The sequence below is a fragment of the Mesoplodon densirostris genome, chromosome 11, assembly GCF_025265405.1.
Source record: "Mesoplodon densirostris isolate mMesDen1 chromosome 11, mMesDen1 primary haplotype, whole genome shotgun sequence".
In the NCBI taxonomy this organism is placed as follows: domain Eukaryota; kingdom Metazoa; phylum Chordata; class Mammalia; order Artiodactyla; family Ziphiidae; genus Mesoplodon; species Mesoplodon densirostris.
The window spans coordinates 47,132,768-47,143,432 of record NC_082671.1 but is presented as its reverse complement, the minus strand read 5'-3'; the positions used below and the strand labels follow the sequence as shown (position 1 = coordinate 47,143,432).

Below are 10,665 nucleotides of genomic sequence, written 5' to 3'. Positions count from 1 at the left end.
GCCTGAAGCAGCCAGTTCTGGCCTTCAGGGCTGGAGAGTGATGGGCAGGTGTCAGGTGCCTGGAGCTCAGGAAATACTTTTTTAAAATTTATTTATTTATTTATTTATTTTTGGCTGCATTGGGTCTTCGTTGCAGTGCGCGGGCTTCTCATTGTGGTGGCTTCTCTTGTTGCAGAGCATGGGCTTTATGCGCGCGGGCTTCAGTAGTTGTGGTCCTCAGGCTCTAGAGCGCAGGCTCAGTAGTTGTGGTGCATGGGCTTGGTTGCTCCGCGGCACGTGGGATCTTCCCGGACCAGGGCTCGAACCCGTGTCCCCTGCATTGGCAGGCGGATTCTTAACCACTGTGCCACCAGGGAAGTCCCCAAGAAATACTTTTTTTTTTTTTTTTTTTGCGGTACGCGGGCCTCTCACTGTTGTGGCCTCTCCCGTTGCGGAGCACAGGCTCCGGACGAGCAGGCTCAGTGGCCATGGCTCACGGGCCCAGCCACTCCGTGGCATGTGGGATCTTCCCGGACCGGGGCACGAACCTGTGTCCCCTGCATCGGCAGGCGGACTCTCTACAACTGCGCCACCGGGGAAGCCCAGAAATACTTTTTGATTGAATAAAGGGGAAGACTTCAGAGATGATGGGACCTCGCCAGGTGGAGAAAAGAGAAAGGGCACTGGGAGCAGGAGGAAGAGTGGAAACAAAGGACTGGAGGCATGAAAGTGCACATGCTATTTGGAGGACGGACGTGCTCTGGTCTGGTGCCCTTGGTGGGTTCTCAGTGGAGGGGAGGGGAGCAGGCAGGCCGGGAAGTGGAGGGCTAGCTGGGGACGTCTGAGCTGCTGCAGGCTCAGAGAGGCTCAGCAGTGGCTTAGGTTTAATCCTGCCCACACCCCTGCTCCCCACTGTCCCCCCTCTGACCCCACCCCTGCCCTCCCCTTCACCCAACCCCCCAGCCTGGCCGCTTCTGCAGCTGAATGGACTTCTCTCTGGGCCTACGTTTGGGGCCTCGGAACAAGAAGCCCAGCCACCAACACCCCCCTCCACCCTCCGGGCACGGCCCACTGGCTGCCTCCCCTTGTCTGTCCTGCCCGCCCTCTGCCTGTGCCTGCCCCTGCCCTGGCTGTCCCCCTCCCACCTGCTCCTGCACTACCTATCCCTATTATGCAGCTCCGTGCTCCTCCTGTCCCGGCCTCCCTGGCCCACCCTGTACGTGCCCCTGCCCTCCCTGCCCTGCCTGTCCCCCCTCGACTTGTCCCCTCAGCTCCTGCAGCCCCTGCTCTGCTCCGCATCTGACCTGCTGCCACCCCTCTGCCTGCCCCATGTACCCTTGCTCCAGGGGTCAAGCTGCCTGTTCCAGCTCCTGCTTGGGCTGCGGTGACAGCTGTGGCCGTGGCCGGGGGGCTGCCCAGGGACCTCCAGTCTCTGCCGGCCGCTGCAGCTGCTGCTTCAGGGGACACCGCACCTCTCGACACTGTCTGATAGTCTAGCTGGGCTGTTGCCCCTTGAGAGGTTGCCTATCTTCCAGGGCACTTCTGCAGCTGCTTCCTCAGGGAGGAGGCAGAAGCTCTGGAGGATGGAGAAGGATCAGCTGGACCCCTCACCCAGGCAGGGAGAGGAGGCTGGCTGCTGAGATCCCCCGGCCTCCTCCTCAGTCCCGGGGCATCTGCTTTGAAGCTAGTTTCTGGGCATGCTCTCACTGGTTCCAGAACCTCCTCTTCTGCAGCTTCTGGAATGGAAAGTGTTCTTCTCAGAGCCTCTCCCACGGCCCCTGAAGGTGAGCAAGTTGGCCATGTTCCCCTCTAGTCAGCCTCCCCTGGAGACCCTTCCTGGCTCATCTTCTCTGCAGTTTGCATGGATAAGATGGATTCCTCCTCTAGAGGCGACAGGGGATCCTTTGTCCAGGGACCACATTTCTTGCCCTGTGGACCTCCACCCATATCCCTAAATGATCCAAGAATCTCTGAATCCCTTACCTCTCATCATGAGCCTGGTAAGGAAGGTCAATGGCTCTTGGACCAGAAGAAGAGGCTGAGCAGAGAATTCTTGGTTCCTCCCTCCCCTTGGATATCATGACATCCTTCATGGTCCTTTGCTTCTAGGAACCTGGTGCTCTCTACCTGGATGTCTTATCTCTCAAATCTCTGAGTGCTCGCCCAGCCGCCTGACCTCAATCTTCCAGCAATAATCCCATCTGTTACATCCATGCTCATCTGGCAGGGGCATGATGGAAGCTGGGAACCCTTGACTCCGGTTCCCAGTGATCCCATCCACACATAGCTAGTCATAAGTCCCTTGTCCCCGGGGGTGGGGCTGGGGCTGGGGGTTTGGAGAAGCCACCAAGAAGAAGCTGAAAGTGATAGACGCTGGCATCTGCGTGGGACTGGATCTTAAGCTGAGAGCCCCTAAGCACCCCTCCACATTCCCCAAGTTCTCTGACACTGGTCTGCTTCAATCTTCCTTTTCTCAGCCTCCTTCTCTGGAACCCTTTGTTCTTTCCTTTCTATCTCTGTTTATCCTTCTGCTTATCCTTCCTTCTAGCTTTCTACACCACTCTCTCCATTTCTGTTTCCTTTTTTCTGTCACCTGGACTTTCTGCCTTCACCTAACTTGTGTCTCTACATCTGTTTCCCCCACTCGTCCCTCCCTTTCCCTATCTAATTTAAAATCTTGTTTTCTTCCTTTTTTCTTTTTAAAATAAATAAATTTATTTATTTATTTTTGGCTGCGTTGGGTCTTCGTTGTGGGCTTTCTCTAGTTGTGGAGAGGGGGGGCTACTCTTCGTTGCAGTGTGTGGGCTCTAAGCAGAGGGGCTTCAGTAGTTGTGGCTCGGGCTCTAGAGCTCAGGCTCAATAGTTGAGCTCAGGCTCTAGAGCGCAGGCTCAGTAGTTTCAGCACATGGGCTTAGTTGCTCCACCGCATGTAGGATCTTCCTGGACTAGGGATCAAACCCACGTCCCCTGCATTGGCAGGTGGATTCTTAACCACTGCGCCACCAGGGAAGTTCCTCTTCCTTGGTCTTTTGATTCACCTACTGAATCTCTCCTTTTCTGTCCTATTCTGCTTCTGGGTGCAAGTCATTCTCGATCTCTTCCATTTCTATTTCCCTTTCTGTCTTTGTTCCTGTCTTCTGGGTCCAGCTATTTTTCAATTCCTATCTCTCTTTCTGCCTCCCCCAAATCTGGTTTTCTCCCTCTCTCTCTCTGGGTCCTGCAGCTTCCTGCACACCAGGCCTATGTCATGCCCATCTCATTGCTGCCCAAGGGCCAGGACACCAAGTCCTCCATTGTCTATCTGTCCCCCAAACACCCCATGCCCTGGAGTGAGTGAGGGCTGGACAGAGCTACCAGAATAGACCCTTCTTCCCCTGCCCACTGTCCAGGCCATCCATCCCTACTCAGCTCTAAGCCCAAAACTTTTAAAAAATGAAGTTTTTCTCCCAACTTCATATTCTGAAAATTGGCAACCAGAAAGAAAAAGAATTATGCATTTATGCTGCCTGTCCTGTGTAACTTATATTTCAGGGTGGCCAAATAGCTCTAAGTGGTGGAGAAAACTTCTTATTTACAGAAGAACTCCAGCTAATGTAGAAGGAATATGGAATTAGAAAAATCACCATTTTGCAACCCCTAATGAAATAATTGGTCAAAGCAAGAATCGTCAATGGATGAAACCAAGGATGGTGGTTGATGGAGAACTTTACAATGGAGGAATAAGGCTGTCACTACCTGACCCCACTGATGAATCTTAGCATCGCTAAAAATGGCACAACCACATGCCGTGTACCTCCTGATACGACGCATCTGAAGCACTCAGCACCACCTGTGAAGGACTCTAGCCAAACAGAGAAACAAACAAAAAAACTGAACATGATTCTAATCAAACCTCTAGAGCTAATCTCCATTTAATGAGAAATATGGGGGGGGGGTGGAGGAACAAATTAAATGACACAACAAGGAAGTAAGAAAACATATCCAGAACGTGGGACATTCTAAAGGAGATCTGACTGGATTTCTTCAACTAGTCAATGGCTGGTGGTGGTGGTGGGGAGACCTTGCTTGGTTCCTGATTGGGACCACCCAATTATAAAGAGACATTTTTAGACTGTTGGAAACATTTAATTATGAACTGAGTGCTTACAATGCCAAGGAATCTGTGTTGATTTTGTTAAATGTGAAAAATGGCTTTGAGGTTATGTAAGAAAAGGTCCGTATTTCCTAGAGATGCACACTGAAGTATGGAGTGAAGTGATGTATTTAATTTTAAGTATTTTTGCAAACAAAAAAAGAAAGAAAGAAGGAGAAGAAACAAAGGGACAAAAATCAATATTGTTGAATTAAGTATATAGGGTTTCATAGAACTATGCTCTCTACCTTTATGTATGTTTGAACATTTTCATAATAGAAGTTTTAAATGATGCTCCTCTGGTAAGCATGGTTCCTAGTAATTCCCAGAGCATTCTCCCCACCTGCCCTGAAAGCCAGACTTCCCCTGTGACTCCCCACACACAGACCCCAGCCCTCCTTGCCCTCTACTAGAAGTGTGTCCTAGAGATGGAATTGCACTCCCAGGCTGTCCTTTATCCCCTTCAGTCCCCTGCTGCTCAGCTGGCACATTTCCCATGTGTAGGATCTTTCCCAGCTGTGCTTCACAGCTTCGAGGGGCCAGGGGAACCTTAAAGAGTTAACATATTTTGAATAGGTCCTACAATAAAAGTAATCCAAAATAATGTAATCTTCCTTAAAGTCTCTCTCTTTGTCAGGTGCTTCTTAGCAAAATGCAACTCAATAATGGAGAGCACTGGCCTCCATCCTAGAAAACAAAAGACAAAGCACGTAAGGCCATCCTGTCCCACTCCCTGCCTTCATTCAGGATGACCTCCTCCCTCAAAGAAAAGACCACCAGGAACTGAGAGACTGGGTATCAGGAGTTCAAGGGGTTTCAGTCCAGGATCAGAATAGAAGGCCATTTGGATCCCTCATGCCCTCACTCACTGAATGACCTTGGGAAATCATGATTTTTGAGTCTTCGTGTTTCTAGACAAATACATGGGAACCAATACCTTTTCTACTCTCTAGAAGTTTGCCAGTTAGGGATAAAGGCACCTTGGAACTTGTAGGATATAAATCTCATCTGTTTACTTTATCATAAGAAAGTATTTCTCAAGTTATAATTCCAGATTCTCCCACCCTCTACCCTCCAAACTTTAGTATAAAGAAAACCAACAGGGGCTTCCCTGGTGGCGAAGTGATTGAGAATCTACCTGCCAATGCAGGGGACACGGGTTCGAGCCCTGGTCTGGGAGGATCCCACGTGCCACGAAGCAACTAGGCCCGTGAACCACAACTGCTGAGCCTGCGCGTCTGGAGCTTGTGCTCCGCAACGAGAGCCCGCGACGGTGAGAGGCCCCCGCTCGCCACAACTAGAGAAAGTCCACACACAGAAAAGAAGACCCAACACAGCCAAAAATAAATAAATAAATAAAATAAGAAGAAAAGAAAACCAACATTTGCTAATCACCTGTGCAGGTGGGTGAACCCATTTAATCTTCTTAGAAATCACGAGTGTGGAACTGGAAAGATCTGGGTCCCAGTTCTGACTCTACCTCTTAACCATGTGACTCTAGTCATGTTACTTAACCTTACCAGTTCTGAAGGATAATCATAGTAACTACCTAAAGGGTTGTTGTGACAGCTAAACAATTCATCTACAGCAGTTGGCCCGCCCAGGACTTCTTAAGACAGAACTTAGGTACATAATAACTGTTTGATAAGTGTTACCAGCTAATAAAGACCGGCACTTTTTAGAGTAGTTTACACGTATTAACTTATTCATTCATTTATTCATCAAATATTTATTGAATGTTTTCATGTACCATTAACCATTTTAAGTACTGGGAATACAAGTGAACAAAACAGATAAAAATCTGTAGGGAGAAGAAATAGTAAATAAGCAAAATATATAGTGTGCCAGATGGTGTTAAGTGCTATGGAGAAAATGCAGCAAAGGAGAATAGAGAGTTGGTAGGGAAGCAGGTAGATTACTGTGGCAGAGGTGGTGGTGTTTTTTCAAACAGGTTGGCCAAGGAAGGCCTCTCTGATAAGGTGACACTTGAAGACAGAACTGCAGGGGCTGAGGGAGGGAACCATGTGGATATCTGGGAGAAGAACCAGAACTTTACAGGGCACAGTGTGCAAAGGCCCTGGTGGTAGACAGTATAGATGGAGAAGGCTTAGGAAGGAGAATGGTAGGAGATAAGGTCAGAGATGTAGCAGTGGAACAGAGGACAGAGGGTTTTGTAGGCCATTATAATGATTTTGGATTTTATGCTTTGTGAGATGGGAAGCCATTGGAGGGTTTTGAGGAGATAATACTAGGCTGGAAAGAGTTTAAATAACCTTTCCAAGGTAACACAGCTGGTTAAGTGGCAGAGGGTGGGCATCCGGCTCCAAGGCTGAAATTCTTAACCCTTAACTGCCACTGAACTTTAGCCTTTTTGATTTGGGCGCTGCTCTCCTATGACTGTCGACCAAGAAACTGGGACACTGATAAGTCATATGGCTTGCCCGAGGCCACAGGGTTGGGATTTGAGGCTTGGCCGTCTGCAAACCGAAGTCCAAGTCCTTTACACCACACTGCCTCCCTCAGGTGTCTGGGCCATACTGACTTCTGGCCTGGAGGTCACTACTCTGGGAGAGGAGGGAAGCGAGGAGCCCGTCTCGGCTTGGGGCGGCGATGTTCCTCAAGAAGCTCAAGCCCCGGCTCTGCGGTACTGCTGGCATTTTCCCAGGCACAGCTGCGCTCCCTATCCCACGGCACGGAGGAAGAGACAGAAAATGTGTCTTTACTTCCAGGGGGCCCCGTAGGTATCCCGGAGTCGAAGGAGCGGCTGTCACGGGAGGGCAGCGGACAGGGTCAAACCCGGAGCAGCGACCACCAACGCCTCCTGTTGAGCCCCAGCCGGCATCCGCCCTGGCTGGGGCAAGAGGGCGGAGTAGGGGCGGGGTTTGAGCGCCGCGCCCCCGTCACGTGACGGGGCCCATCATGGCTGCGGCCAGAGGGCTCCCAGGCTCCCGGAAGCAGGCTGTGAGGGGCGGGTGCGCTGGGGGAACCCGAGCCGGAGGTAGAGCGGGCAGGGCGGCCGGGCGGCCTGGAGCCGGGCGTGTCCGGAGCGTCCCCGCGGACCGGGGCAGCAGGTGAAATGGTGTCTGGGCGAGGCGCGAGCGGATGTGGCGGCGCTGGGCGGGGACTAGGGGGCGCATTGTGTGTGTAGGGGGGTGCCCTGACCTGCAGGAGAGAGAATCTGAGATGCACGCGCGTGACCCAGAAGCAACTCGAGAGGCCCGCGCGGGCGGTAGGGATGCCCGGGACAGATGACGAGACATTGAGGGCAAAAACGGGCTCCCCAAAGAGGATGGGAGGTAACAGGAGGAAGTATTGTATGCATAAGCTACTGTGGGAGAGGGCAGCAGCCTCTTAACTGCAGGGCTGGGATTAGTGAAGGAACTCCCTCTCTGCTATACCAGGCAAGGATGGGGCGAATGCTCAATCTTCTCCCCTCTCCCACCCCTTCCCTGCCGCCCAGTGTCCTTGGAGACCGCTCTGGTGGGCCACTCCTGCCACCCACCCAACTGGTCCCTCCGGTCTGAGCTCCGGGGGAGTGGAGTTGAGGGGTGGGGAAGTGCAGGTGGCAGCGGGGGTTGGGTGGAGCTGCCTTTTGCTTAGACACGCAGCCCCTTGACAGCGCTATCCGGGCAATGGATGTGACTCTGAAGCCCCCTTCTCTCCCTAGGTCTTCCGGGGGCCGGCCATGCTGGTGACTGCCTACCTTGCCTTTGTGGTCCTCCTGGCCTCCTGCCTGGGGTTGGAGCTGTCAAGATGCCGGGCTAAGCCCTCTGGAAGAGCCTGCAGCAATCCCTCCTTCCTTCGGTTTCAACTGGATTTCTATCAGGTCTACTTCCTGGCCCTGGCAGCTGACTGGCTCCAGGCCCCCTACCTCTATAAACTCTATCAACATTACCACTTCCTGGAGGGACAAATTGCCATCCTCTATGTCTGCGGCCTTGCCTCCACAGTCCTCTTTGGACTGGTGGCCTCCTCCCTTGTGGATTGGCTGGGTCGCAAGAAGTCTTGTGTCCTCTTCTCCCTCACTTACTCTCTCTGCTGCTTAACCAAACTCTCTCGGGACTACTTTGTGCTGCTGGTGGGCCGAGCACTTGGTGGGCTGTCCACAGCCCTGCTCTTCTCGGCCTTTGAGGCCTGGTACATCCACGAGCATGTGGAACGGCATGACTTCCCCGCAGAGTGGATCCCGGCTACCTTTGCCCGAGCTGCCTTCTGGAATCATGTGCTGGCTGTAGTGGCAGGTGTGGCAGCTGAGGCCGTGGCCTGCTGGGTGGGCCTGGGGCCTGTAGCACCCTTTGTGGCTGCCATCCCTCTCTTGGCTCTGGCTGGGGCCTTGGCCCTTCATAACTGGGGAGAGAACTATGATCGGCAGCGTGCCCTCTCAAGGACCTGTGCTGGGGGCCTGCGCTGCCTCCTGTCGGACCGTCGTGTGCTGCTGCTAGGCACCATTCAGGCCCTGTTTGAGAGTGTCATCTTCATCTTTGTCTTCCTCTGGACGCCTGTGCTGGACCCACACGGGGCCCCGCTGGGCATCATCTTCTCCAGCTTCATGGCAGCCAGCCTGCTCGGCTCTTCTCTGTACCGCATCGCTACCTCCAAGAGGTACCACCTCCAGCCCATGCACCTAGTCTCCCTCGCTGTCCTCATCGTCGTCTTCTCCCTCTTCATGTTGACCTTCTCTACCAGCCCAGGCCAGGAGAGTCCGGTGGAGTCCTTTATAGCCTTCCTCCTTATCGAATTGGCCTGTGGGCTGTACTTTCCCAGCATGAGCTTCCTGCGGAGAAAAGTGATCCCCGAGACAGAGCAAGCTGGTGTCCTCAACTGGTTCCGGGTGCCCCTGCACTTGCTGGCCTGCCTGGGGCTTCTGGTCCTCCACGACAGCGATCGCAGAACGGGCACTCGCAACATGTTCAGCATCTGCTCCGCCGTTATGGTGATGGCTCTGCTGGCGGTGGTGGGGCTCTTCACCGTGGTCAGGCATGATGCCGAGCTGCGGGTGCCCTCGCCCACTGGGGAGCCCTGTGCTCCTGAGCTCTAATCCTGTTCCAGGACGAGGGAGCTGGGATGGACCCCTGAATCCCACCTCTCCAGGGCTGTACAGATCTCTCTGTGACTTTGCGACTATCTGGCCCCTCCTCCTGCCCTGGGGCCCCTCCTGCCAGTGCTTTGGGTTGGGAAGCACATGGGGGTGATGGCCTGGAAAGAAGATGCTGAAAGTTGCCTCTGTGTCACTCTCTTCCCCCTTTCTACTTAAAAATAAACACTTTGAATTGATCTTCGATTTGATTTACTCATCCTCACCTGTACCCACCTCAGTAGTTCTGGTGAGAGGGCAGCTGGAGGTTGTGAGGAGAGAGGTGGGGTTACCAGCAGAAGGTTTGTACTTCTAGCCTCTCTAAGACTGCCTCCAGCTTAAACTGAGAGCTGTGGAATTGCCTGTCAACAGAAATGGGTGGGAAATGCCTGAGGACCCTAGATCCTCCATATCTTGTTACTCTGGGGTCAGGCACCCTCCCCGGCTGCCAAGCAAAAACCTTGCTCCACATCCAGGGTGAGGTAGTCTCTGGAGCATATGGGGTGGGTGCCCATGCCACTGAGCAAAGATTCCAGGGGCTTGAGCTGCGTCTGTGACCACCCCTTGGGGCAAATCCGGAGCCTTCCTGCAGGAACAAGCTTGCAGCTCGGCACATGTGTGCTGTCTGCCTTCTGCCTCTGTGGCTGTAGATGCACCATTTGTCCAGCATCACTGGGGTCCACCAGCTCCTGTATCCTTGCATGAAACCCAAGTGGAGGGCTGCCGAGGAGAGAGAGCAGTGAATGGATGAGGGACTGGGATCTTGTCTGTACCTGACTCTTCCCCACCCAGAGTGAGTGAGGGTGAGGGAGCCATCAGGGCAGGAAACAGGACCAGTAGGAACACCAGTTCTGTGAGCCCCTCCCTGCCTCACCTCCGATTGTATCTGCCTTTCCTCCTCCCAGCCAAACCTGGGCTTCTCAGGGGAAGCAGAGCCAGCAGTTAAGAAGGGTGGGGATGGAGGGAGGGTAGGCCCCAGGGTGTGTCCTGGAATGTGCTTGAGGTGGGCATGAGGGACCTACCTGTCTGGAAAAGAGGTTGATGACCTTTCCGTGGGTCCCAGACTACTTCCCAGACAGGAGGATGCAAGACTTTCCAAGAGCTGCAGGTCCAAACCTGCGTAGGGAGATAGCATCAGCTGGTGTGGGAGGAATGTGGGGTGGATGTGCTCCTGCAGGGTGAGGCCAAGCGGGAGGGAAGAGCGGTGGTCTCAGGTCCCTAGTCAGACAGGGGAAACAACACATTCCCCCACCCAGCCTGCAGGGAATAGAAGTTGAGGTTAAGTATGAAAAAACGTATCTTTTCCTTCCCCCATCTTGAGGCTAAAACAGAGTCTGTTGCAGTAACTCCACTTCCCCTTTCTGCCCTGTGGAGCTGGACCTCGATGTGTTTTAGTTATTTGTAGACTTTCCATTTCTCTCTACCACAGTATGATCTCCTTGAAGACAGGAGGAAATTGTGTCCGATTTGCCCTTGTCTC

The 10,665-nt window shown here is 53.1% G+C and overlaps 2 protein-coding genes across 4 annotated transcripts; both read left to right on the top strand.

Annotated features, from left to right (window-relative positions):
• Positions 1-963: 963 nt before the first annotated feature.
• On the top strand, positions 964-1,476 carry LOC132498401 (sperm mitochondrial-associated cysteine-rich protein). Its single transcript, XM_060111942.1, has one exon. The coding sequence runs from the start codon at positions 964-966 to the stop codon at positions 1,474-1,476; it is 513 nt and encodes a 170-aa protein (XP_059967925.1).
• A 5,550-nt stretch (positions 1,477-7,026) lies between these two features.
• MFSD5 (major facilitator superfamily domain containing 5) lies at positions 7,027-9,386 on the top strand. 3 transcript variants are annotated; one of them, XM_060112888.1, is made up of 2 exons: positions 7,027-7,182; positions 7,779-9,386. In XM_060112888.1, exon 2 carries the CDS (start codon positions 7,797-7,799, stop codon positions 9,147-9,149), a length of 1,353 nt encoding a protein of 450 aa, XP_059968871.1. In that variant the 5' UTR covers positions 7,027-7,182; positions 7,779-7,796; the 3' UTR covers positions 9,150-9,386. The 3 variants fall into 3 exon arrangements, with proteins under 3 accessions (XP_059968871.1, XP_059968873.1, XP_059968872.1); XM_060112890.1 differs by lacking the exon at positions 7,027-7,182 and adding an exon at positions 7,265-7,340; XM_060112889.1 differs by lacking the exon at positions 7,027-7,182 and adding an exon at positions 7,334-7,407.
• Positions 9,387-10,665: the final 1,279 nt, after the last annotated feature.